This window comes from Fomitopsis serialis (genome assembly GCF_022376445.1).
Source record: "Fomitopsis serialis strain Sig1Antser10 chromosome Unknown B0H18scaffold_90, whole genome shotgun sequence".
Taxonomy (NCBI): domain Eukaryota; kingdom Fungi; phylum Basidiomycota; class Agaricomycetes; order Polyporales; family Fomitopsidaceae; genus Fomitopsis; species Fomitopsis serialis.
Window position 1 is genome coordinate 67,013 of NW_025955050.1, and position 26,471 is coordinate 93,483.

At 56.8% G+C, this 26,471-nt stretch overlaps 8 protein-coding genes across 8 annotated transcripts; 6 read left to right on the forward strand and 2 right to left on the reverse strand.

Annotated features, from left to right (window-relative positions):
• Window positions 1-464: 464 nt before the first annotated feature.
• On the forward strand, window positions 465-1,179 carry B0H18DRAFT_1031474 (uncharacterized protein; the record flags this gene model as incomplete). The annotated part of the gene is made up of 3 exons (XM_048030074.1): window positions 465-537; window positions 645-822; window positions 881-1,179. A coding segment is annotated over exon 3 (215 nt), but the record flags the coding sequence as incomplete, so codon positions are not given.
• Window positions 1,180-4,422: 3,243 nt separating this feature from the next.
• On the reverse strand, window positions 4,423-4,749 carry B0H18DRAFT_1031477 (uncharacterized protein). The gene has a single exon (XM_048030075.1). It carries the CDS (start codon window positions 4,664-4,666, stop codon window positions 4,499-4,501), a length of 168 nt encoding a protein of 55 aa, XP_047888876.1. The 5' UTR covers window positions 4,667-4,749; the 3' UTR covers window positions 4,423-4,498.
• A 3,782-nt stretch (window positions 4,750-8,531) lies between these two features.
• Window positions 8,532-9,256, forward strand: B0H18DRAFT_957964 (uncharacterized protein; the record flags this gene model as incomplete). Its single annotated transcript, XM_048042645.1, has 3 exons — window positions 8,532-8,737; window positions 8,919-9,083; window positions 9,148-9,256. The coding sequence occupies 3 exons, from the start codon at window positions 8,532-8,534 to the stop codon at window positions 9,254-9,256; spliced, it is 480 nt and encodes a 159-aa protein (XP_047888877.1).
• Window positions 9,257-10,166: 910 nt separating this feature from the next.
• B0H18DRAFT_1106960 (uncharacterized protein) lies at window positions 10,167-10,727 on the forward strand (the record flags this gene model as incomplete). The annotated part of the gene is made up of 2 exons (XM_048032702.1): window positions 10,167-10,237; window positions 10,292-10,727. 2 exons carry the CDS (start codon window positions 10,167-10,169, stop codon window positions 10,650-10,652), a joined length of 432 nt encoding a protein of 143 aa, XP_047888878.1. The 3' UTR covers window positions 10,653-10,727.
• Window positions 10,728-15,971: 5,244 nt separating this feature from the next.
• B0H18DRAFT_1123090 (uncharacterized protein) lies at window positions 15,972-16,292 on the forward strand (the record flags this gene model as incomplete). The annotated part of the gene is made up of 2 exons (XM_048034638.1): window positions 15,972-16,048; window positions 16,103-16,292. The coding sequence occupies 2 exons, from the start codon at window positions 15,972-15,974 to the stop codon at window positions 16,290-16,292; spliced, it is 267 nt and encodes an 88-aa protein (XP_047888879.1).
• A 589-nt stretch (window positions 16,293-16,881) lies between these two features.
• Window positions 16,882-17,552, forward strand: B0H18DRAFT_1031488 (uncharacterized protein; the record flags this gene model as incomplete). The annotated part of the gene is made up of 1 exon (XM_048030076.1): window positions 16,882-17,552. A coding segment is annotated over exon 1 (186 nt), but the record flags the coding sequence as incomplete, so codon positions are not given.
• A 540-nt stretch (window positions 17,553-18,092) lies between these two features.
• B0H18DRAFT_1031496 (uncharacterized protein) lies at window positions 18,093-19,045 on the reverse strand. Its single transcript, XM_048030077.1, has 2 exons — window positions 18,468-19,045; window positions 18,093-18,398 (listed from the first exon to the last, which is right to left on the reverse strand). Exons 1-2 carry the CDS (start codon window positions 18,774-18,776, stop codon window positions 18,246-18,248), a joined length of 462 nt encoding a protein of 153 aa, XP_047888881.1. The 5' UTR covers window positions 18,777-19,045; the 3' UTR covers window positions 18,093-18,245.
• Window positions 19,046-23,554: 4,509 nt separating this feature from the next.
• Window positions 23,555-25,297, forward strand: B0H18DRAFT_1106961 (uncharacterized protein; the record flags this gene model as incomplete). The annotated part of the gene is made up of 6 exons (XM_048032703.1): window positions 23,555-23,640; window positions 23,697-24,380; window positions 24,435-24,689; window positions 24,834-24,854; window positions 24,918-24,964; window positions 25,245-25,297. The coding sequence occupies exons 1-6, from the start codon at window positions 23,564-23,566 to the stop codon at window positions 25,295-25,297; spliced, it is 1,137 nt and encodes a 378-aa protein (XP_047888882.1). The 5' UTR covers window positions 23,555-23,563.
• Between the last annotated feature and the right edge of the window lie 1,174 nt (window positions 25,298-26,471).

Consider the following 26,471-nt stretch of genomic DNA (forward strand, 5'->3'; position numbering starts at 1 on the left):
ACATGTATCTACTACCGAGATTCCCCTCAATCCTTTTTTGCAAGGTCGAGCGCCGCGAAGTGGCTTAGAGTAGAGTCAGGGGGAAAATGGACTTGAAAGGCAAACGAACTTTCTCTTCTCGTCGCCCCATTGCGTTCCGAGTACGACACAACCGAAGATGCGGTGAGTGGGTCAGAGGGCTGACTTCCATCGTAAAGCTGAAAGCTTGAGATCATCCGCAAACCCGCCTTCCCTATCGGGACGCCATGTGGAAACCGTCTCCGACTCGCGGTTGCACCTCCGTCACACCAGCCACCTCCCGCTCGTCGTCTACTCTCCTACACTACCACCAGCGACATGAAAGCATGCCTGCTTGTACAACGCGCGATGCGGTATGACAGGACTGCCCTCGACGGCCACAGACAGCCACCGAGAGGGTGACAAGGAGAGGAGGAAAGGCGAGAGGAATGAATCGAAGGGGCGAGGAGATATTCTCGATGGACAGAGGATGCCTCATTGCTTTCTGCACCTGGCGACACGACGAGCAATAGGATGGTGGTGCGCCTTGCTGCCCTCTCTCGCCACCTTTCCCCTGTCCCGTCGCTCAAATCGCCGCTCTCTCGCCGTCAAAGTAATGCCGCTGACTTGTTGGGCATGATGCACAGGCCCGCCGGCAAGCATTCGCGCTCAATTGTTCTACTTCTCTCTCTTGTGGTCTAGGTCCGTGCGCGGCCCATATATGCAACCGACGCATCTGAGCCTATCTGAGAGCCATCGCCACGCAGAGGTGGTCAGGCATACCCCAACCCTGAACATGCACTGGTCAGCTGCGGGTACCGCTCGGTGCGTGTTAGGCATGGTGTTCGATAGGACGTTTCCCTTAAGAATAACCCTGCCTTAGGTCTTTGTACAGCACGCTTCCTCCAATGATTATCTGCAACCGACGAGTGCCTGTCGGCATACCCGAACGAATTACTGACATCGAATGCCCATTCAGTCCATCCTTCTCCTCCTAGCCGGCCTCCTCGAACAGCTCGCCAAGCTCGACCGGAAAGTTCAGATCGATGACCACCATCAGGTCGAGGAAATGGTCGAACTCAACGGTCGCCTGCATCCGCAAGATGAGGAACCTCGGCCTCGCCTCGCTGTGAAGCCGTCGCGAAGGTTATCGATGGCCACGCGAAGCAAATCAGCTGCCTTAACCCTCGACCGTGATCACACTCGTTGGTAGGTGGACTTAGAAGCGGATCGCGCATTCTAGCTGAGCTGTTCTGGTATGCAGGCCATGAACACTCTCGGAAACGCTGAGGTCCGTATGCCTATAATGTTCGTCTCCTTCCTATTCCCATTCGGTCTCTTCGCATGCCGCGCCCAAAAGGATGGCTACAGCCGGTGAGTAACTCCCCTCGAACCCTTCCGTGGACATCTTACTGCCGCATGCTTACGTGTGGATATCTACACGAGGGCGAATTACAGCGCTGGAGTGCGCCGAGACTCAGCCTCGTGGGTTCCTCAGGCAGCTCCAGAAGACGCGCTTACGACACTACACCGGACCTTGTCGAGTACAAGAGGACCGCCGTTTCGCAGGACGAGCAAAGCGACGACGCCCATCAACCTACAATCCTACGTGATCAAGTGCCGGAAGTCCCGTCATTGCGCCCTACACCTTCGTTTCGGCCGCACACGCTGTGAATACGGATGGTGTCGAGGCCGATACCATCCCTACTCACAATGTGTGCGCCGCACTTGGAAACATAGAGTAAGTCGTTGCCCGGGCCGCGATGTCTTCAAGGCATCTATTGTATTCATTCGTGTTTGAAGTCAGAGGCTGTTATACTCATATGGTTATACTTGTCGAAGGCCCCGACGACTGGCAGTACATGTATAGAAATACATGTACGGCCAGTCGTCGGGGCCTTCGACAAGTATAGCATCATTATTTCCGGTTTGGCACGGGCTGTGTTCGGTTACGAAAGAGTGGTTGTCGAGTTTGTATGCATATCTGTATGGCTCTCTCCTTACACGTTGCTGTCATTGCTTGTCTTTTACTTATGTTGTACCCGTAATCTCGGATTGAAATAGGCTGCTAAATGCAAGACACTTGATTTATATCTGTACACCGTGCTCGCTATCTATCTGAGCGCGTGTACGAGGGGTGCTTGACTGAGTGCAGTCGTGCAATCCGTACGCTCCCGCGAGAGGACTCTCCCGCGCAGACCGCACAATTTGGACGTCCACACCCGCATGCTCATGCGCGACCAATTCAGCATGGGCGCAAGAGCGACCATCCAGTCTGCACAAAACGGACCCCATCATCAATTAGCGATGTATATGTCGGGGAAAGGTGGTCGAAGCCTACCACACGTCGGCCAGCACGCCGATCGCCTTCTGAGGTCGGTTGGCCTTCTTGGAGGATGTGGACGAGTCTAAGAGTGGCTCGCCCGATTCGATGACCCGCTGGAGCACCGAGTACAAGCCAGTCCAACGGACGCTTGGAACAGAAGCCGCAGGCTCTTCACCCCACGGAGGTTGCCCTGTTGTAGAAGCGGAGTCGCTTCGTTCCTAGGGAGGCTAGCTCGAGTAGGCAGCCACTAGTACGAGCGAGCGAACGGGCCACAGCCTTGGCAGGGCCTATGCTGAACGATCAATGTCTCTCTCCGTGACGCTGTCAGTGGTAAAGCGTACGTTGGCTGCTTCCCGGCATGATCGTTCGCAAGCACCTATGGTCCCGCGGAAGGCATGTGGTCACACCATGGAGTAGCTCCCATCTTACCCCGTCGAGCGTCCGTACCAGTGTCTTCTTGCAAGTGCAGGGAAGGTGAACGCGCCGCTGCGGGGGTGCTGTGTCGTTCTTGTTCAACGGACAGACGGGCTACGGGGTCTGGCCATTCTGCATCAGTATGGCAGCGACAGGCGTCCAGCTGATCCTTGACCGCTTGTGCTTGTGGCCTGGCTACCAGCCATCGTCAGCATCAACATGCGTGTCGCAGCCGCCGTGAGTTGAATGCTCACTAAGGTCTAGGGTTCGCCGACGGAGCGCATTCTTGTTTCGGATGGCTTCGGAGCCACCTGTCGGTCGTGCGCTCCTGCAGCTAGCCTTCTGGCTGGTGTAGGCTGGTTAGGAGGAATGGTAGCGACGAGAGATGAGGCTGCGTCCGCGAAGAGTGTAGCGTAGCGTCGCCATTGCCGGGGAGGAGTGCAGGTAGTGGTCGCATGGCTGGAGTTATGGTTGTTCGTCGAACAGCGGGGCGTATTTATACGTGGGCAGAACGCCATTCAGGAGACAGGCCATAGGGGTCAAAGCGTGTGGCATCGCAACCAGGACCAGCGGACAGAGACGCTTTGTTTCGGCACACCCGTCATAAGTCAAAGCGTCATGGTTCTCGTGCCGTTTGTCTCCCAAATCTGGAAGATGCGCTCGAGTGGCCCAGAATGAAAGAGAATTGCGTAGCATGGGGCCACCCCAAGTATGCTTCCCGGTTGGGAATGGAAGCCACAATCACCACATACCGCCCGGTATGGCCGCCAGGTACCGCGACGCCACTTGCACAGAGGCTTTAGCTCATAACCGAATGCTGGCCTAAGAGTGGCGGAAACATAAAGCGTTGGAAGAAGGCTTTACAGGAGCACACAGACCGTGGTAATGCTTCCCGAACCTTTAGCGAGGCTCCCTGAGGCCAGTGGACTCGGAACGACGACGACGACGCGACGGACTCGCAGGAGCCGGCGACGTGTAGCCTGACGAGACCCACAAGGGTGCGTAGAAGTCAGCGATTACTAGAAGGCGCATGCGTTAACACACGTACCTGCTTGTCGATGCAATGACAAGGCTTTGGTTGGTCTGAAGGGCGTTGAGGTGGACGTGGGGAAGATGACGGATTGAGGGTGAGTCACCATTGAATCGGGCAACGATCTGCTCAGCCACAGACGCGTCGCAGGACCGCGTGTCTTCTGTTCTCTTGCGTCTGCCTTTGCTCTCGCTGGGCTTGCCGACAGCGTCGACATCACAGAGTCGCAATCGAGTCTGGGCTCACCTCTGCGGCGCTACTTGGTCACCTCGGCAGTGGCTGACCATCCGTTGAACCAGCTCGGGCCTCAGGCTTGCGTTATGCAAGGCTTGCGCGATCCACATCATGTAAGGCGGGAGGAAGCGTCAGGCAAAGCAGAATTTGATGTCAATTTTCATGCAATAAATCTATGGATCAGTGACGAGCGGGCCGTGATGTGTCTGTGCATGTGGCTACGCTGAAGGTGTCCGATCTCGCATACATGTTTTGCTCCGAGTCGTAGCCATGGTCCATACGGCTCTTCACATCGACATCTTCTGTTAGATACTCGCTGTGTGGTGAGACATACGGCTTAAGTGGGCGTCCGCAATGTACTCCAACACTACCGATCCGTTTCTTCCTGCGAGGAGCACACAACTCCGACAGAGAGACGTGTCAGCAGAGCCACCATAAGTTTACATCACCCCTAGACTGTCGTTTCGCGGCAAGTTCATCGTCGGAGTCAGTCAGATTCAGTTCCGGGCCGCTCTCGGCTGGCGGTGGCCCAAAGCAAGACGACTGTCCCGCCCCAGAGGCACCCCAGCGGAGGGAGGCCGTATGTTCCTATGTGTACCAGCGGGTCGGTCCCAGGCGACCGTTCCGTCGTGTCGAACACTCGATGCGCTTCTTGTTACGTCCATGACGAGTCTCGTTCTCGTCGCGTTGAACGGGTTTGTTTGAGACTACGGAATACGTGTCTGCAGGTTGCTCGGGCGCCTCGGATGTGGCCGCGAACGAAGTTTCGCTACTTCCACTCGCCGCGTAGATGTCGGACACGCCCCTCGCGTATGTCCTCGTCGGCATGGGGGGTCTCGTTTGCCACTGAGCACGTTCCCCCGCGTCTCCATGAGCCCATGCGACTTAGGGTACATGACGTCGGCGGGCCGTTCCCTCGTACGCAGGCCATCGAAGGGGGTTCATCCTCGTGATCCTCCTTCACGAGCACCCGAAGAGCTGCGTCGCTCCGTCAGCGACCACTAGTAGTGCGTGGAAGTGGATGCAGCGAAACTCACCATGAGCACGGTCTCGGAGTCTATCAATGCGTCCGCATCAAAGGGGTGCCGCCGTGTGAGTGTACGAGGCAGAAGGGTTCATCCCTGAGCTCGAGCGCGCAGACCGCATCCTTCGAGCCACCCCCGCTGTCGTGGGGGATGTCCAGCGAACTCCCAGCGCAGCCGCCCGCCCGACCATGGGCCCGTTGGGGATCGGTTCGTGACCGGAGTGGTAGGTCGCTGCTATGTCGAACGCGGCTGATGTCGTGGGTGCGAGCTCCCGGTTGTCCGATGGAAGAATCCTCGGTATGCTCTGCGCCACCGCGCACGGCGGTACTATGGCACCCTCTACAGCGGATCGCGCCGCCGCACCGAGCTGCAGGAGAGGAGACGTTAGGTTCAGGAAGGGGATGACGACGATGAGGAGATGCCGTACGAGTGTGGGGTGCTGGACGAGCTGTCACCTGGCGCTGCTGGCCCGCGGGCCCGTTCGATCAGCCGGTGTCTGTGGGCTGGTTAAGGAGGAATGGTAACGACGCTGTGGAGCGGGGCGGTGGTCGTAGTCTCAAGTGATGCATCGAGTCGGAGGGCGTCGGATGAGGATCCCACTGAGGACGTGGGGGTATTTATACCTCGACCGCGTGGCCCCAGGGTGTTGTTCCTGGGATCGAGCAAGCTTGCCTACGCAACGAAGGTGGCTTTGTCGTCTTTTGTTGGAGGGCGATCTCGATGCGCCACAGCTCATGCGTCGATCGGCCCCTCGGTGGTTGACAGGGTGTTCCTGTGGCATACTGAGCCAAAAGTAGTGAACTAAGCGTGGCTACGCAGTACCGCTGACGCTTTGACTAGCCGTGCCAGCTGTGATTGGGCGGTGAAGAGCCGTCCGGGATCGGCATAATGCCTTAACGTGGGTGTTGATCCGCTGAGACGGTTGTGCTTTGGCTGAAACGAGGAGACGGGAGTTCGAAGAGTGGCGAACGCTTTGACAAGTGGCGTACCTGAGCACGATCGTCTTTGTCCTCCGTTGCTACGCATCCTTGTCCCTGGACCGCCGGCCGGCTCTCCCTGCGCATATATATGGACGCGCTACGCGGGATAGCTCGATCATACTCCCACCCCAATACTCACCATGCCACAACGCATCCTTCATGGACTCCCCGAACATCCGAATTTTGTCCCGCATGTTGCCATTCCTCCTAACCAACTCGCAGAGCGCTATCCGCATCCGCCGCCAATGACACGCATCTTCCTCATCATGGAACACAGGGGTTTCTGATGATACCGCAGCGCAGTGGTGGCGCTACTTGCGCGACGCGGATGTGAGTCTGCCACCTGGTCCGCCTTCGGTCATCGTCATATTCATACGATCGTTTCAGCTGTGTCACCTACATAACTCGTCAGAGCTGTCGCCGATCCAGTACCAACATCCACCAATGGACCTCGCACATGAAACTCGAGGAGGGAGACTGCAGAGCCAACCATGCATGGCGAGGCTGGCTCGACGGTGGTCCTGCGGGAGGAGGGCATTGGCATCGTTCCTAGTACCTCGGTAAGCAGTACGACGCTGACTCCCTTCGTCGCAAGCGTTAACCCTTCCTCTGCGCAGCGCGGACAGGGAGAGTCTTCAAGGCTCAAGCCAAGGCGGCTACCGCTGCGAACAAGACAGGTGCGGGAGGGTCGTCACTCGCCCGACGAGGCAGCAGAGAGGTGCTCACAGCCCCGAAGCGACGGAGACGAGACGGACACGTCATTAAGTACGCACCGCCGATTGCACAAGACGCGCAATTCCAGGATTCCGACCGCAACTGGCTCCCAGTTGCATCCCTCTCGTCGACTCGCGTCCGATGGCGGCCTCCCGACTTGCGTGATCCCTGTGGGAGAGTCCTCCTGTTATGGGCACGTGAGTTGCGAGGCGTGCTGCAGGTGCAGGAGTCGGTGGTGGATGGGAGAGGAGGTGGCGGCGTTGAGAGGTCGCCGACGCGTCTGTGGCTGAGATCGGGCAGCGATCTCAAAGCGATCTGTTCAGTCTCGCAAGCTACTTACGAGTGCAACATGTTGTCTTCTGTTCACCTCGCGCTTTCTGTTCTACCCCTCATCTACGTCTATGCAATGCTATTCTGTGCGCGACATCTAGTAGAGCGCGCAGCCATATTAAAGCTCGGCATATGCTGTGGCAATGACCCAGATCCCGACTGCAACCCGTCGTGCAATCAACTAAGATCGGTGTGGACCGTGATACGATCCTCACTAGAATCCTCATTCCTGAAGATATGCGCGTCGCTCAGTTAGCGAGCCTCCCGTTGGTATCTAGTCGACTGTGAGTGGTCTCGTCGACTGTGAGTGGTCTCGTCGACTGTGAGTGGTCTCGTCGACTGTGAGTGGTCTCGTCGACTGTGAGTGGTCTCGTCGACATAAGTCCGCTGAAGAATTTCTAGCGTCTCAGCACAATGCATGGAGCCGACGGCGACCCGTCATGACCAGGCTCGCCGCGGACAGTACTTGCCTCGTACGTGTCATGGATTGTTCTGGCGCTTTTGAACCTCCTTTATTGCGTCGCCTTTGCCCTTTGTCCGCCTGCGCTTCTCTGCAGCCTACTTCAGGGTATAAATACCCCCCCAGTGCTCCGCCTGTTTCCTCTCATCGGAACAACATTCCTCTGATCTTGAGCCACCCGCCATGTCGTCTCCCTTGCTCTGTCGTCCCTCTGCGCAGTACCCTGCGTATACTTTGTCACCTTCGCGTTATCTCCACGCGATACCATTCCTCCTCACCACCGCGTCGGAAATAGGCAAATGCGCAGCTGGATGATGAAGCTACGACCATTACCCAAATCTATATGGGTGCTCGTTGTGTCCTCTCAAACCATGCCATCTCACGACGCTACTCCGGAGACCTATTGGCCGACCGCCTGTCTGCTTTGAGCAACGTGAGTCGTTCAATCTTCCATGTCTCCTCTCGCCTGCTGATACCTGCCAACAGCCGACAACATCTTAAACTGGGTGGCTCATCCTTGCGACATCCCTGATTACTTCTGCATTCGCGCCGAACCTTGTTTCAATCTCGGAAAAGGATCAACATGTATGCCGCCTCTTGCATCAAAGCAAAGACGACATCGTGGCTTGCAACCTACTCACACATCTGCGCTTCGCCGGGTATCATATTGTCTTCCTATCATCTCGGTGGTCCGCGAACTAAACGGACATGTAGTCTGTGGAGGCCGCTGAGTTCCGTGGTCATGAGGACCGGCGCTGACGTTGTACAGTCAACCGGACCCTGAAAGCTCCCCGTCACTGCCTAGCCATCACGGGAGCAATGGGACAGGATCCTTAGTCACTGCAACACCTACGTGTCATCCGACGACGACGACTGGGAAGTCGCCCTCAGGACCTACAACCACCTCGAAAAGGCGACGTGCGCCATCGACTTGACGGCGAGGTGGATAACAGCGGAGGTGTACTCGGTGCAGTGGGGCGAGCAGCGTCCGGCGGAAGCCCAGGAACTGGCCACCTAGCCCATGGAGCCCGCCCTTCTCCAAGAGAAGCGCCACTATGCTAGTCCGGGGACGCTTCAAGGACGAGGGGATATCGACATCACCGTCAACGTATTTGCGCGGGAACACTCGGTGGTCGCCTGTAACTCCTCATCGCCAGTGATTCGCACTTTCCGGGACGCAGATGCCGCAGGTGTAGTACATTCGTGGACAGGGCGGTCATTCGACTGGTGCGCCTCGCGCGGGCGAGACCTCCTGTGTGGAGCGCATGAGTCGTGTGACTGTACTTACCTGTCCACACAGACCCGGGCGCGCTGAGGTGTCGCTGGACTGGTGTCAATGCTTCGCTGCGTACAACTGGCCAGTCGTTCCCGCGCTTACTGTGCATGGCTCGCTGACATAGATGCGCAGTACCGATGCTCGTAGATGCTACTCTCGCGGAGCCGCGCATCAGTGGAGTCCTTCAGCCACGGACGTTGAACGAACGCGCCAGAACTATGGCCCGTCCTCGTGGCAATTTAGCGTTCAGCTCTTCAAGTTCGCAGTCAAGGAGTGTTCCGCACGTGACCGCATCCGGTAAGTATCGTCGCACTCGTCTGGATCAGATATGCCCTGTTGACGTCCGGAGATGATTTCACAGCGTCCAGGAGACGCGTTACGAGATGAGGGCCTGCGTCGCGTCCGGTCCGATCGGAGCAGGATCCAGCGCGTCGGACGTGATCAGCCTCTCGCAGAGCTTCAAGACCTGAGACATCGCGACAGTGCATTCACTACAGGAGCAGTACTTATCCACTGGTCACTTACTAACCATATGATATCAAGACCGCTTCGACGTATACGGATGCGGACGACAATTGTTGAGCCTGTTCCCCTTTCTCTTCTGGATCAGCAACATTGAACCTGGCTTGCAACTACTTAGCTCAGTGGGGTATGTACCGCGGACCTTGGGACGTCTCCAGACTGCATCGAGCGACGGATCAAGCCTTTGTGTCATCGCTATGTACCGTCGTGATACGGTGGGGTGATCTGGAGTATCCCACACTGGCACCGCCAGAGATCAACGAAATTGCGGTGCAATTGCCCATCATAATTGGCTCGGCTACCAACACCTTGGATGAAATGTCTCATTACGAATCCAAGAGCACCGCAGCTGAGTGCAGAGTGACGTCGTTTCTCAGTCCACAACGCCGATGGTTTGTGCTTACGGTGGTCATCCAGCTGTCATTTGATCGTGGAACCTGCCACTCTGCCTCCCTCTGCAGCAGCAGGCTCGTACTCGACGACGATTGAATGGTACGCAAATGTACCAGGCTGGCTGCGTCACAAGAAGCCTCCGTATTGCGAACCGTCATCATCCAAATGCGACGATCTATCAAGCACAAATGTCCCGGGCTGATGCGACGCAGGATCTCATAATCGCTGCTGGGATCCCAAGTCCGTGCACACCAACGTATAAAAGGAGAAGTATTCCTGCCGTATCCCCCAGCTCTTCTTCTCCATTCGAGCTCACCGAGTAGGTTGCCGGCAAGTAAGTGGTACCGACGGTGGTGGTTTGAATGTGTACTTACCACTTGCACCTCTCCAGCCTCGCTCTTTTTTGACGACTCACGTTCCTTCCACCGGATTTCTTCGTAACGACCCCAGCGTATTCAAGATATCATGCGTTACTCTACGCTCGCGTCTGCTGTCTGTTTGGCGGCGGCTCCTGCGCTCGCCCACCTGGTCACCATGTGAGCGGCCTATTATTTATTCTGATCTCATGGCTGAGAATACAATTATAACAGTCGTGCGATCGAGGATGCTTCCATGGTTGAGCGTGAGCTCGATGACGGACTGATGGAACGCGGTTACTACGACACCCTCCGCTCTCGGGACCTCGAGGCGCGCAGCGGCAACGTTCCTAAGCCGCCGCCGGGCCACTCGAAGGCTCTGGAGGTGAAGCAGAGGATACCGGAGGCACGGAACCCAAATAAGTTTCAGGGGACTCCTGGCGCAACAGATCCACACCACGTATACCATATTGTCGGTAATCCGAAAGCCGGTGGCTCGAAGCACAACGGCGGCCCCGGGAAGGGGGCGGAGCCCGTCACCGTCGCCGGGAGTATGATCTCGACGACGAGCTGTTCGAGCGCGGCTTCGAGATAGACGAGCTTGACTGAGCGGGCGTAGCATGGTCGTGGGGCTGTTATGATGTATTTCCGCCTATTGTACGCACTGTGCGCCTTATTGCGTACCACTTGCGATGTCAACCGTAACATGAAGACTCCGTCATGCGTGCTCGGGAATTTGATGGTTCATTGAGTGTTGCTCGCGCATATAGTGTCGTTATATAGGCCAAACATCCCGAGCAGTAGCGGTACTACATGGCCCGGTGGGGGTGGTTATGTACATGAGCCGTGAGAGTACTCTGTCCAGTCAGGCTGCAGGCACGAATAACCATGACAAACAGGACGTGAATAGCTCTCGGCTGGCAAAACCCACAAGCGAGGCGACTGTCCCGCTCGAGAAACACCCCAGCGAAGAACGGCCATCGCGCCTGCGTTACGCATCCAACGTCCACCTGACCCGTATAAATACCCAAGTTCCCGCACCGCTACCCACCCGAAGAAATTGCATACCCTCCTCTCCGCTCCTATCTTTGCGCACCCTTTGCTGTGTCGTCTAGCTTCCGACTCGGAGTCGGTCGCTCTTGATCCTCTCTACCACACGGCGGCCCTTTGGCGCTCTGTTCAGGCCATTTCTCCTAAACACCTTTCACTGTAATTCCCGAAGGTTTCTGTAGTCAGTCAATGGTGCCACACTGCTTGCATCCCTCCTTCGTAACTCGTACAATATCTGCGCAACGCGCTGAGATTGGTACGTCTTCCTCTTCCCGTCGACCGCTCTACCGAGACTGACTTACAGGTGCTGTGGACTTTGTACGTCGGACTCGTACCGAGTCGTACGCACCTATAGAACGCTCGGCGTCAACATCCGGCTGAAGAACGTCCGTCACCAGTTTAACACCGAAGACGCTAGCAACAAGAGCCTTTCGCCGTCAAGCTCTCCAGGGCCGAGTCGCACTGGGGCCATTCAAGTAGTGCACGGGTCAGCATTGGCACTCAACAGTCCGCACGGCTCATCTGCGGGGCGCACCCACGGCGCGAAATTGCGGTGCAATTGCCCATCATAATCGGCTCGGCTACCAACACCTTGGATGAAATGTCTCACTGCTACTCCAAGAGCATCGCAGCTGAGTGCACAGTGACGTCGTTTCTCAGTCCACAACGCCGATGGTTTGTGCTTACGGTGGTCAGAGCAGTTGTCATTTGATCGTGGAACCTGCCATTCTGCAGGCTCCCTATGCAGCAGCAGGCCAGTTGTACTCGACGAGTGAATGGTGCAAAAATGTACCAGGCTGGCTGCGTCGCAAGAAGCCGCCGCACTGTGAACCACCATCATCGAAACTCGATGATATATCAAGCACAGATTTCCGAGCTGATGCGATGCAAGGTCTTAGAATCGCTGCTACTAGGATCATAAGTCCGTGCATACCAGCGTATACAAGATGAGATATGCCTACCGTATCCCTCACCCTTAGCTGCTCTTCTCCTTTCAGGCTCACCGAGTAGGTTGCTGGCAAGTAGGTGCTCAGCGACGATGGTAGTTTGAATGTTGCACTTACGCCTTGCACCTCTCCAGCCCCGCTCTTTTTTGACGACCCACGTTACTTCCACCGGAATTCTTCGTAACGAACCCCGTGCATTCAAGACATCATGCGTTACTCTACGCTCGCCTCTGCTGTCCTTTTGGCGGCGGCAGCTGCTCCCGCGCTCGCTCACCCAATCACCATGTGAGCGGCTCGCTATTTATACTTATCTTATGGCTGAGCATACAATTACAGTCGCGCGACCGAGGATGCCTGTATGGTTGAGCGTGAGTTCCAAGACGGACTGGAGGAGCGCGGCTACTACGACGACCTTCTCTCTCGGGACTTCGAGGCGCGCAGCGACAAAGTTCCTGAGCTGCGGTCCCACCTGATGCCTAAGGTGCTGGGGGTGAGGAGGAAGAAGCCGACGCTACGGAACCCAAATAAGGGGACTCCTGGTGTAACAGCTCCACACCACAAATACCAGATTGTCGATAATCCGAAAGCCGGTGGCTCGGGGCAAGGGAGCGGAGCTCATCACCGTCGCCGGGAGCATGATCTCGACGGCGAGCTGTCCGAGCGCAGCTTCGCGATACACGAGCTTGACTGAGCGGGCGTAGCATGGTCGTAGGGCCGTTACGAGGTATTTCTTCCTGTTGTACGCACCGTGTGCATTGTTGCGCCATGACAAACAGCACCTGAACCGCTCTCGGCTGCCGAAACTCACAAGCAGGACGACTGCCCCGCTTGAGAAACGCCCCAGCGAAAGACGGCCCTTGTAATCCACGCAGGGGTTGCGCAGCGCACAGCGGCCCATTCAAGCCATTCACTGTGCGGCGTGTATCACTTTCGTGATGCCTCTGAACCTTGATACCCGAGAATGATTGCATGAGCGAAGCACACGGACGAAGTGCAGTGTGATGTACCATATCAACACGCACTCTGCACCGAAGAGCGGTGTCCGCCTGGTCTCGTGGCTTGAATTCGGACCGCATCGCGGAGCGGCGCGTCGTGCGCAACCTGAGTGGGGCTCGGTCTCCCATCTCCCCTCTGAAGCGTGAAGGCCACATCCATTTGCACATCCTCCTACACGCGACGGAAGTGGACCGTAGGCGAGTCGCAGGTCCGCGAATGTGCGAAGACGAGATAGCTCGCGTGCGACGTGGCCAGCTCACGATAGAAGGGGTCTGTTGTTGCTGACGGACGAGGCCCCGACGCTGCGCCGGGCTGTCAGTGACGGAAGGCGGTCAGCTCGGACTCAGCGGTGAGATTGGGGGGAGGGAGGGACGCACGCGGTTGGGACGGTGACAGCGTTTCGAGCACCTGTCGCGGTGGAATCGCTGGGCCGTCGCGCTCTCTCGACAACGCAGTAGCGGGATGGTCTCGGAGGAATGGTCACGACGCGGGGATGGGGCGGAGCTATGGTTTGAGGCGAGATATCTGGGTAGCTTATCACGGCTGGGATGCAACATAATCTCGTCGAGAGCACCCCAGGATATACACGAGTCTCCGTGTATCATCCTGAGGGCTAAAGCACCGCGTGTGGCTTTGTGGCGCGACGACCTGATTCAGTTGACCATGACACCACCGGCTTTGTCGCCAGTGTCCGCGGGGTTATGTGGCATTGTCGGCCAGATCAGGCTAGCAGTGGTAGGGGAAAGCCATATCGACCGGATGCTGGAGTTGGGCCGACGACTCGCTTCGCCGCTACGTAGAGCTTGCTCAGCCGGCGCGGACGAGCGAGAAGATACTCTGCTCGAGGACACATGCGTACCTGCTGAAGTGGCGAGTCTTTCATCGCTGTATGCCAACTAGTGACCGTCCCGAGGCCGATACGCGACTTAAGATCCGAACATAGGCGGAAGGAGATTCCGTGTGTTCATCCAAAATGGCAGTTAGTGTCGTCGCCACGCACTCAGAAGCTAAGGTTGGCACTCACTTTCACGAATGCCGCGCCAATCGTGGTGTTCCGATTTGGCCACCAGTGGCCCCGTTACTACGTGTTCTTGTACTTGTCGAGCTTCAGCATGGGGCGCTCGACGTATAAATACGGCAGCACTCAAGTTCCTGCGGATTTCACGCCCCTTCATCCTTTATACCGAGCTCATTTACTGAGTACACTCACCAGTCATGCGAATATCCGCCTGTCATCAACTTGCCGCGTCCCTTCTACGAGCCGAACATTGAAGGCTGCAGATACTCACGTACGAGTGTGATGCCCCCATCGCTGCGCCGTATCATCACATACATTCGTGCGGCAGCTCGATGTCGTCTGAGTGCATGGAGGTTGGAGGTTGGTCTGCGGAGTGGTTAGAAGGGATGGTAACGAACGGGACGAAACCTGCTTGAGAAGAGGAGATTGGACTGTCCGACGCGTCTGTGGCTGAGAGATCGCGCCCCGATCTCGTCTCTCGGAGGTCGTCACGTCGCCGTCCACCTCGAGTCCCATATACGACCGCCCTCCCCACTCAACAAGGTCGTGTTTAGGGTCTGCCTACGGGAGACTACCTCGAGCCCAAACTGCCCTGCCACGTCTCTTGATTCATTACTAGCCAGCCCGTGTCATGTGGCACAGCACAACCAGCCCCTAGCCGACTGTATGGCGATCACTGAGCTTGTCCGAGTCGACCGCTAGTAGTACACGGCCACCGTCCGTGCTCGCCGGTGCGGTGTAGTGTCGAGTCAGCGACCGACAGAGGTAGTCAAGAGGAACAAATACACCTGCAAGGCAGCGTTCCGTGCTCAGCGAAGAGAAGGTTGGTGCTGCGTCCGCCGTCGACTCAGAGGTCGTCCCCAGGTCGCCCCGCGCAAACTGTAGGCTCAGGCTATTAGGCAGCTTGTTCCGAACCTACAGTACCTACTCCGAATCCCGCCGGTAATGCGGTACGAAAGCCGCCGGGCGCACTTCAGTACACCCATACTGACCAGAGACGCCGCTACAGTGCATTCCAGCACAGTACCCATTGGTACAGGTACTGGCCATATGAGATCAAGACCGCTTCGTATACGAATGCGATTGACTTGATTGCAATTGTTGAGCCTGTTTATTTTCTCTTCTGGATCAGCATCATTGAACTTCGCCTCCAACTACAGTACTTAGCTCAACGCGATATGTACCGCGGACCTTGGGACGTCTCCAGACTATATCGTGCGACAGATCAAGCCTTCGTGTCATCGCCATGTACAGTCATGATACCGTGGGGTGATCTGGAGCACTCCACACCGCCAGTAGATCAACGAAATCGCGGTGCAATTGCCCATCATATCGACTCGGCTACCATGGATGAACTTGTCTCAGTAATCCTCCAAGAGCGTCGCAGCTGAGCACAGAGTGACGTCGTTTCTCAGTCCACAACGCCGATGTTTCAATGTGCTTACGGTGGTCATCCGGAGCTGTCATCTAATTGTGAAACCTGCCAATCTGCCTCCCTCTGTAGTGGCAGCAGGGTCGCACTCGACGACGAGTGAATGGTGCGCAAATGTACCAGGCTGGCTGCGTCACAAGAAGCCTCCGTATTGCGAACCGTCATCATCCAAATGCGACGATCTATCAAGCACAAATGTCCCGGGCTGATGCGACGCAAGATCTCATAATCGCTGCTGGGATCCCAAGTCCGTGCACACCAACGTATAAAAGGAGAAGTATGCCTGCCGTATCCCCTAGCTCTTCTTCTCCATTCGAGTTCACCAAGTAGGTTGCCGGCAAGTAAGTGGTACCGACGGTGGTGTTTGAATGTGCACTTACCCGTTGCACCTCTCCAGCCTCGCTCTTTTTTGACGACTCACGTTCCTTCCACCAAAATTCTTCGTAACGACCCCAGCGTGTTCAAGATATCATGCGTTACTCTACGCTCGCGTCTGCTGTCTGTTTGGCGGCGGCAGCTGCTCCCGCGCTCGCTCACCGGGTCACCATGTGAGTGCCTCGCTATTTATTCTCATCTCATGGCTGAGCATACGATGATAACAGTCGTGCGATCGAGGATGCTTCCATGGTTGAGCGTGAGCTCGATGACGGACTGGTGGAACGCGGTTACTACGACGACCTCCTCTCTCGGGACTTCAAGTTCGAGGCGCGCAGCGGCAAAAGGACTCCAACATCAGGAAAATCCCTCCCTGGGAATTACAACGAACAGACGAAGATTCTCCATAATACGTAGACTTTTGGTAATTCAGACGCCGTTCGTGATAACACCCCGTATTGTTGATCATTCGACATGTCATTTGAGTGCCGTCAAGAATAAGATACTAATATGAGTGGTATGATTGGAATCTTCCATACAGAGGTACCGGCACAGTGGTTCATTCGAAATTGTGGTGAAAACAACGGGAATATATTGATGTGTCTCCTCAATGACTCTACGTATAGTACACATGACCCGAAGATCACTTTGATTTAGTCCTCCACCACGTATGCGTAGTCATCTATGACAGCCACACCTCAGTCGTCCGCGAACCCACAGGTAAGTAAGCGGGCCCGCGGGCGTTTGGGTGCGTGGACGAATGAAGTACGCGTGTTCAAGTGGCAGACGGCAGAGCAGACGAGAGCACGGGCAGGAGAGCGCATGCGAGAGGGACGCTGAGCGAGACAGTGCGAGCGGTTGGGTGTGGTGCGAGACGGTATGGGTCCACAAGTGGGTGCGCGGATCAAGAAGCCGACAGCGAGCGGGTGTGAAAGCGAGCGCGGGAGGACAGGCGCAGGCGGGCGGGCGGGTGGTCGATCAAGCTAGCAAGAAAGCGAGCGCGGGCAGACAAGAACATGTGGGCGGGTAGGCAAGAACGGCCGAGCAGACGAGCGAGCAAGAGTGGGCGAGTGGGTGGTGAGCCAAGGTCGGGCCGGCGAGAAGCCGAGGGTGGATTGGCGAGTGGGCGAACGAGTGGGCGATGACAAGCGAACGGGCGAGAAGGGCGGGGTGAGCGAGCAAGATCGAGGGGTACATCACTGGAGGTCAGAGAGGGTGTCTGCTCACTTTTCGGCAGTCGCAGAGACTTACACGGTGTTACTGTGTGACGTGCCCGTAGAGAAGCGTGCTGCGAGTTTGTTGCTCGTCGCACTTGCTCGAGCATCGCGACTAGCAACAGAGATATTTAGTAAATACACTAAGGACGACTCACTTCGGGGGGTTTTATTTTTATACCTCTGCTTCGCTTCCCTTTCGTTCACTACTCCTGCCCGCCATATGTTATGCTGTCCCTCTTCCTCTGACGGTGCTCACTTGTTGTGCTCAGGCTTGCTGCGTTGCGTCACGGCTCGGGCTTGTCGCAGTCGGAGTGTGGGACGGCATGAGTGCCTCGCGCATGGTTGTCCGAACGCGACCGTCCGGCGCTTTCGCGAGCAGCGCCGACAGTCGCGCCACGGCGGGACTGTACGAGACGGGACAGGTTGGAGATGGGCGATGAATCAGTGACAGACGGGCGACGCCGCCGCCGACGCGGGTGACGAGCAACAAGCGGGTGGCGGAGATGTGCAGGTACCAGACAGTAGTGTGCGCCTGACGCAAGTGGGAGCGCTGCTTGCCCTAAACAACATCTCGATCGAATCCGACTGGACGGTGGACCGACACCGCCGCCACACCGCCACGTCAGAGTCTCGCTCTGAGCCTCTCTCCTCTGCCCGCACGTCCGCTGTCTCACATACTCGCCCGCCCTCTCTTGCTTGCTCGCTCACGCGTCCTCCTACTCACCCTCTTTCTTGCTCACCTGTCCTCATGATTCTGGCTCGCCGCTAACTCGTTCGCTTGCTCGCTCACCCTCCCATTCACGTACAGCCACCCTCTCGCCAGCTTCTCTGTCCTGTCGCCGGCTTGCCTATCCTCTTGTCTGTTCACTTGTCCTCTCACTCACTCGCCCATCCCGTTACCATGGACAGGTACATCGATGGGTAATCACCGTGTGTTGAATGCCCCAGTGTCTGTCCATACATCCGGCTTACCCAATCTCTCGCGGTGTCTCGCCCCTAGCTCACCCTCTCGCACCCGCCCACCCGTTCTCACCGAGGACACACGAACCGAGCGACTGCGCAGCCGAAAGAGTTCGAGTGCGAGGCTCAAGGGCATCATTTGCGGCACAAAGGTGAACCATCACCAACATGATCTCCCTGCCAATGCTGCCATCTACGAATACATTGAAGAGGAACCTCGAAGAACAGGCTTGGGTGGTGGACCCACTGCTGACGGCTCGCGTCTCCGCGTCATGCAGCGTCCGAACGCCTGAGTGTTTGGCGCGGAGCGAGAGTCAGGAACGTGAGGGGCGGGTGCGGTATGACGGTATGTAGGCTTCATGTCCTGATTCGTATTTTCACTGATACACGTATGCATTATTTCGTCGGACGTCAGATTCTCCCGCACGTAGCACGGTGTCCAGTCGACCAGGTCCCACGAGTATAGACTTCGCCTTCGTGTAGCTGGTCGTGAATGCCTGTGACCTCGACGCGCTCGCTCGCCATCCTGCTCGCCCCTCGTTCTGCCTGCCCATTGTCCGCTTGCCTGCCATCCCGTTCGCTTCTGGTTGACTGTCGTCTCCCTCGCCCGCTTGACCAACCATCTGTTCTTGTCCGGCCACCTGCGCTCGCCTTCTGTCCCACTTGTGCTGAGCTTCTCATCCACTTGTCCGCTCTCGTCCGCCTGCCCGATCTCGTCGCCCATTCGCCCGATCTTGCCGCCCACTAATCCACCCTGTGTGACCAATCATGACCCGCACAACCTGTACAGCCCACGCAGAACCCGTACCTTTTGTCGTGGGTCTGTACCTGGGGCGGGTATGGATTCTGCGCGAGTACTGCCGTGTTTTCTTCGAGTGACAGGGATGTCATGTCAGTTAGATGTAGACAGTAGTTATCTCTGCATGTTTGCTTGACCCCAGTGTTGTGTAGAATATAATCTTCTATGCAATACATCAATTGTTTGCTCTTCAACGGAGTGTGGCGAGATATCCATGAATAACTGCTAATGTGCTGCGGAATACCTACAAAATACTGGGTAATTCCGTAGTAATATTGAGCATTCGGACCCGGGACCCATGGACCCTAGGTAGTGTGCTGTATTACTGGAAGCAATCAGATACATATTATTACTCTTCATTCCGTGGAATCTGGTATGATTATTGCTCATTCACAGGAGAGTTTTTTCCTGATGCAAGTTCTCAGGGGCCCCCTAAGCCGCCGTCCAAACCGAGGTTGTGGACGCTGAAGGAGGGCGCGCGGAAGGAGGATCAGCCAATTGAGGGAAAGGGGACTCCTCCCAAATCAAAGCGATACAAGCCTATCCTTGTCCAGCCGAAAGCCGGTGGCTCGGGGCACAACGGCGGCTCCGGGAAGGGGGGCGGAGCCCGTCACCGTCGCCGGGAGTATGATCTCGACGGCGAGCTGTTCGAGCGCGGCTTCGAGATAGACGAGCTTGACTGAGCGGGCGTAGCATGGTCGTGGGGCTGTTATGATGTATTTCCGCCTGTTGTACGCACTGTGCGCCTTATTGCGTACCACTTGCGATGTCAACCGTAACATGAAGACTCCGTCATGCGTGCTCGGGAATTTGATGGTTAATTGAGTGTTGCTCGCGCATATAGTGTCGTTATATAGGCCAAGGCATCCCGAGCAGTAGCGGTACTACATGGCCCGGTGGGGGTGGTTATGTACATGAGCCGTGAGAGTACTCTATCCAGTCAGACTGCAGGCGCGAATAACCATGACAAACAGGACGTGAATCGCTCTGGGGTGGCAAAACTCACAAGCGAGGCGACTGCCCCGCTCGAGGAGTCAAACACCCCAGCGAAGAACGGCCCTTGCGATCCACACAGGAATTGCGCAGCGCACAGTGGCCCCTTGCCTTTCGCCGTGCGTCCTGCGCTGCTCTCGCGATGCCTCTGAACTACGATCGCGTGAGCCACGCATACGGACGAAGCACTGTAGGGCTCACCATAACAGCACTGCTTGCGGCGCGCTCTGCCATCACCGAAGAGACAGTGTCCGCCCGATTTCGTAGGCTTGAATTCGGACCGCATCGCGGAGCGGCGCGTCGTGCCCAATCTGAGTATGGCCCGGTCCCCCATCTCCCTTGATCCGAGGTGCGAACGCCACACCCATCCGTCACCGACAGCCCGGCGCAGCGTCGGGGCCTCGTCCGTCAGCAACGACAGACCCCTTCTATCGTGAGCTGGCCACGTCGCACGCGAGCTGTCTCGTCTTCGCGCATTCGCGGACCTGCCACTCACCTACGGTCCACTTCCGTCGCGTGTAGGGGATCGTTTGGAAGGCGGACATGTTGGACTCGGCGGTGGGACGGGACGGAGGGACGTACGCGGTTGGGACGGTGACAGCGTTTCGAGCACCCGTCGCGCTCTCTCGACAACGCGGTGGCGGGTGGTCTAGGAGGAATGGTAATGACATGGGGATAGGGCGGAGCGGTGGTTTGACGCGAGACATCTGGGTAGCTTTGAGTGATTGGAATGCAACTTAAGCTCCTCGAGAGCACCCCAGGGTATACCGGAGTCTCCGGGTATCATCCTGAGGGCTAAAGCACCGCGGTGAGGTGTGGCGCGACGACCTGATTCGGTTGACCATGGCACCACCGGTTGTGTCGCCTCCGAGTCTGCAGCTGGTCGCCAGGGTCCGCAGTGCTATGTGGCATTGCCGGCCAGATCGGGCTAGCAGTGATAGGGGAAGGCCATGTCGACCAGATGCTGGAGTTGGGCCGACGACTCGCTTCGCCGCTACGTAGAGCTTGCTCAGCCAGCGCCGACGAGCGAGAAGACACTCTGCTCGAGGACACATGCGTACCTGCTGAAGTGGCGAGTCTTTCATCGCTGTATGCCAACTAGTGACCGTCCCGAGGCCGATACGTGGCTCGAGATCCCAGCATTGGCGGGAGGAGATTCCGTTTGTTCGTCCAAAATGGCGATTAGCGTCGTCGCCACGCAATCAGGAGCTAAGAGTGGCCTTCACTTTCACGAATGCTGCGCCGATCGTGGTGTTCCGATTTGGCCACCAGTGGCCCCGTTGGTACGCGTTCTTGTACCTGAGCCGAGTTTCAGCGTGGCTCGCTCGACGTATAAATGCAGCAGCGCCCTCCTTACGACCTCCACACCCCTTCACCCCTTATACCGAGTTCCTTTCACTGAGTACACTCAACAGTCATGCGACCACCCGTCGCCGATCCACTACGGCCACACGTCTGGCATCGACTTACCGCGCCCCAAGCGGGGTTTGCCCCGCTGATTACCATTCCTCCTAACCACTCCGCGGACCGGGCTCCGAGCTCCATCCACTGAGAAGACATCGAGATGCCATGCGATACAAGGGTCTCTGGTGAGACGGCGCAGCTACAGGAGCATTAAACTCGTACGTGAGTGTCATGATCTGCAGCCTTCACTGGTTACCTCGTAGAAGGGAAGAATGAGATACTCACAGCATGCTTTCGCCTTGCAGATGCACCACCACACGTTGCCCGTCGGGTCGCTTGGGGGCATCCTACCTTGGTGACGCCACGAACTCGCGGGTGCAACTTGGAGGAAGGGACAGTGCATGACCCAAGTGCGCGACGGCGGACCTGACCCCCGAACACGATGGTCGATCTATGTGGGGAGGCTGTTCACACAATTTATCTCGTCTGGGTGAGTCGCCCTTCACTCACCGCTCTCGTCCTAGCTGACCCTTTGATGCACATAGCGCGGCACAAGACCAATGTTCACTGGCGGCGGACGCGGTGTATCATTGCGGCAAGGATGGGGCCAGGTCCTTCCTCTTCGATGAGGGTGCGAAGGGGTCATATACAGGGCTTTAAGATGGCACGGGAAGAGTGGCTGGTTCCCGACGACCCTCTACACGCGTTCTTGCTCCTACAAGGTCATGGACACGCGCACGGTTTCCCGACTTGCATGGTCTCTCCGGGAGAATCCTCCTGTGACGGGCATGTGAGTCGCGAGGCGTACCCATGGATGGCAAGTTACATTATGGTGGATAGTGCTGTGGCAGGCGTTGGCGACCGCAAGCAGTGAGCGGGATTTGTGCGATGGTTGTGCAAGCTCAGTACTGGACAGTTCTGAGTGAATAGATGGATCGAGTCGTCCAGCCACGACGCGTCTGTGGCTGAGAGATCGCGCCCCGATCTCGCGCCCGCGGCTCTTGGAGGTCGTCGCCATGAGTCCGTCGTTGGTCCGTCTCGAGCCCAAACTGCTCTGCCACGTCTGTTCAATCATCACTAGAGCTTGCAGCCTATGTGCAGGGAACCATACGAGTGGTCTGAAACGACCGCTAGTATGCAGTAGGACACGGCCGCTGTCCGTGCTCGCCGGTGTAGTGTCGAGTCAACGCCCGACGAAGGTAATTAAGACAAACAGATACATCGACAAGGTGACGCCGCGTGCTTGGCGAAGAGAAGGTCGGGGCTGCGTCCGCCGTCGACTGGGAGGTCGCCCCCAAGTCGCCCGGCGCAAATCGTAGGCGGCTTGCTCCGAACCTAAGTACGTCCTCTATCCCGCCGGTAAAGCAGTACGGAAGGCACCGAGCAGACTTAAAAACACCCATATTGACTTGAGACGCCGCTACAGAGCATCCTAGCACAGTGCCCACTGGTACAGGTACTGGCCAGATGAGATCAAGACCGCTTCGTATACGTAGGCGATCGACCTGACTGCAATTGTTGAGCACCTTTCTTCTTGATCTCTTCTGCATCAGCAATACTAACTTCACTTACAGTTGGCTTAACGAAGTAGGTACCGCGGATGCTCGCACATACAGGACGTCTCCACGTTGTATCGAGCGGCGGTTCAAGCTCAAGCCTTTGCGGCATCGCTATACGCATTCATGACACGGCGGGGTACTAATCTGGGGTGCTCTACATCGCCAGAGATCAACGAAGTTGCGATGCGATCGCCCATCATATCGACTCGGCTACCAGGGATGACTGCTCTCACTACTGCAGGAGCATCGTAGTTGAGCCTACAATGACGTCGTTTCTCACTATATATCACCGACAGTAGTGAGTCCAGGTATCATTGACCGTGAAACCTGGCGGTTTGCTCCCCTCTATAGCAGCAGGCCATTCGTATTCGACGACGAGTAAATGGTGTACATATCCCTCAGGCTGCGTCGCAAGAAGCCTCCGTACTGCGAGCCGCCATCATCCCAATTCGAAGCACAATAACCCGACCTGATGTGATGAACGACGCAAGATCCTGAAATTGCTGCTGTGCTCGCAAGTCGGCGCCACGGCCACGCATACCAATGTACAAAAGGAGAGGTGCGCCTGCCGTATCCCTCCGCTTCTCTTCTCCTTTCGAGCCCACCGAGCAGGTTGCTGGCAAGTGAGTGTTCAGCGACGGTGGTGGTTTGAATGTGCACTTACCCCTTGCACCTATCTAGCCTCGCTTTCTTTTTGACGACTCACGTCCCTTCCACCGAAATCCTTCGTAACGACCCCAGGACATTCAAGACATCATGCGTTACACTGCGCTCTCCTCTGCTGTCCTTTTGGCAGTGGCCACAGCTCCCGCGCTCGCTCACCCGGTCACCACGTGAGCTCGTCGCTAGTTATTCTTGCCTCATGGCTGAGCAGGTAATGATAATGTAGTCGCGCGACCGAGGATGCCTCCATTGTTGAGCGTAAACTCCAGAATGGGCTAGTGAAGTATGGCCACTACGACGACCTCGTCTCTCGGAACCTCGAGGCACGCTGGACCGTGGATCCTGAAGAGGAGAAGAGGCGCGCTGGGGAGGTGCTTGCGCAGAGGAGGCGGACGCAGGCCGAAGCGCGGCAGGCCCGTGCGCAGGCCCATGCGCAGTGGAAGGCCCATGAGGACACCAAGTACCGTCTTCTGTGCAACGCGCTGGCAGCACACACCCAGAATCGTCTCCAGAGCCAGGCTGGGCCGAGTCGTTCGCCTCATACGCCGCCGAACCGCAGCCGGAGCGACGAGGATGCTTCAATGATTGAGCGTGAGCTCCAAGACGGACTGGTGGAGCGCGGCTACTACGACGACCTCCTCGCTCGGGACCTCGAGGCGCGCAACAACGCTGAACCGGAAACGGCTGAGCAGCGCGCCGCGAGGGAGAGACAGGAGAGGGAGAGTCGCTGGCATCAGGGTCAGGGCCGTGGTCACTCCGCGGGGACTTCCAACGGGCCAGTTCAGCAGCCCAGTCTTCGGCCTGGTCCGCGTCAGTCACCGTGGCGCCCGTGGGCTCACCGCCAGGCAAGTTCCCATCCCAGATCCAGGAGGAGCTTCCTGGAGGACGCCCTCGACGGCGGGCTGTTCACGTGAGCCCCTCGTTGTTCATTCTTATTATCTGATGGCTGAGCATGCAATAACAGCCGGACGATTGAGGATGCCTCCATGGTTGAGCGTGAGCTCCAAGACGGACTGGTGGAGCGCGGTGACAAATTGAAAGCGGCTAAGGGGCGTTCTCCGAAGGAAGCTGCGCTGAAGTGGCATTCGCAGGTCGTGGCGAAGGGGATGGGCATGTTGATAGAAGCCAAAAAGAAACAAGCTGAGCCTTCGCCGCCGCAAGGTGGCTCGAGGCAGAACAACGGGGCAGGGCGGGGGCGGGAGCCCATCACCGTCGCCGGGTGTATGATTTCGACGGCGAGCTGTTCGAGCGCGGCTTCGAGATAGACGAGCTTGATTGAGCGGACGTAGCATGATCGTTGGGCTGTTACGATGTATTTCCGCCTGTTGTATGCATCGTGTGCATTGTTGCATACCAATGCCAGCCGTAACGTGAAGACTCAGTCGTGCGTGCTTGAAAGCTTGATGATCAGTTGAGCGTTTCTCATGCATATAATATCATTATGTAGGCCAAACATCCCGAGCAGTAAAAACGGTGCATGGCCCGGTGGGAGAGGTTATGTCCATGGACTAACTGGCGGAAGGATGAGAGCGACTCTGGATGCGAATCGCTACAGACTGAAACCCATCTGTGGTTCCAGAGATCGTTACTACTAGCTTCTCTCCGACTCAGCCGATGGCATCCATCCCGCAGACCACAGAGACCTCTCGTATGCCGTCTGGAGCCACCAATTCTACATCGCGTCGCAGCCGACCTCGTCGGAGGCCCGGCCCGAGCGGCACGAAGGGAAACACTCAGCCACAGTGACTCGGATGTAATACTATATGTTGCTTAGTATGCTCCGCGATCAGCGCTCAGCGCAGCGGTGTGGTGCACCCGTACCGTTAGGTTCAAGACAACGAGTGTTCTTCCGTCGTGGTCGCATACACAAGTTGTTGATTTTGTTCCGGAGCGCGGTGAGTACGTCGAACGAGTTACACACCTCGACAAACCACAGTCAACGCGCATAGTCCTTCCTAGAAAAGTACTGTTTTATGAACGAGCTAATACTACATAGCGTCCTGCGTCCCAAGTTGCGATACGCGGCCAGCTTCGACATGCTATTCAAGCAGTCCCGCACCTCTTCACGCGTCATGCACTGGCGTACATCCACCAGTATACACGTTTCCTCCGAATAAAACCCCACGCGCAGCAAAAACACGTCCGCACAAGACAGCGTGAACCTCGTCGGTATGCTACGTACTCACCATCCCGCCGGTAAAGCGGTACGGAAGCCGCCGAGCGGACTTCAAAACGCCCATAGTGACCAGAGACGCCGCTATAGTGCATTCCAGCACAGTACCCACCGGTACAGGTACTGGCCATATGAGATCAAGACCGCTTCGTATACGCCGCATGCGATCGACCTGACTGCATCAGCAATAACTTCACTGCGGCCACTTCCAGTTGGCTCAACGAAGTATGTAATGCGGACGCTCGCGCATCCAGGCCGACGTCCAATCTCCAGACTGCCATAACAAGCGACGGTCCAAGTTCACGCCTTTGTAGCATTGCTATACGTAGCCACAATACGGCGGGGTGACCTGGGTTGCTCTACACCGCCAGAGATCAACGAAGTTGCGATGCAATCGCCCATCATATCGACTCGGGTAAGTCACCAGGGATGATTCCTCTCACTACTGCAAATGCGTCGTAATCGAGTGTACAGTGACGTCGTTCCTCATCTACATCACCAATGTTATGTGCTAACAGCGGTTAGTCCAGGTATCATTAACCGTGAAAGCTGCTGGTCTGCTCCCCTTTGTCAGACCACTCGTACTCGACGACGAGTAAATGGTGCACATATCCCTCAGGCTGCGTCGCAAGAAGCCTCCGTACTGCGAGCCGCCATCCAATTCGAAGCACAATGGCCAGGCTGATGTGATGAACGGCGCAAGATCTTGAGATTGCTGCTGTGCTCTCAAGTCGGTGCCACGGCCACACATGACAGCGTACAAATGATGAGGTGTGCCTGCCGTATCCCTCAGCTCCTCTTCTTCTTTCGAGCTCACCGAGTAGGTTG

Coding starts and splice junctions, on each gene's coding strand:
- B0H18DRAFT_1031477 (XM_048030075.1), bottom strand. CDS start 4,666: ATGGACGTAACAAGAAGCGCATCGAGTGTTCGACACGACGGAACGGTC.
- B0H18DRAFT_1031496 (XM_048030077.1), bottom strand. CDS start 18,776: ATGGGCGACGAGATCGGGCAGGCGGACGAGAGCGGACAAGTGGATGAG. Junction 18,399..18,467: donor CGTGCTACGTGCGGGAGAAT/CTGACGTCCGAC, acceptor AAGCCTACATAC/CGTCATACCGCACCCGCCCC.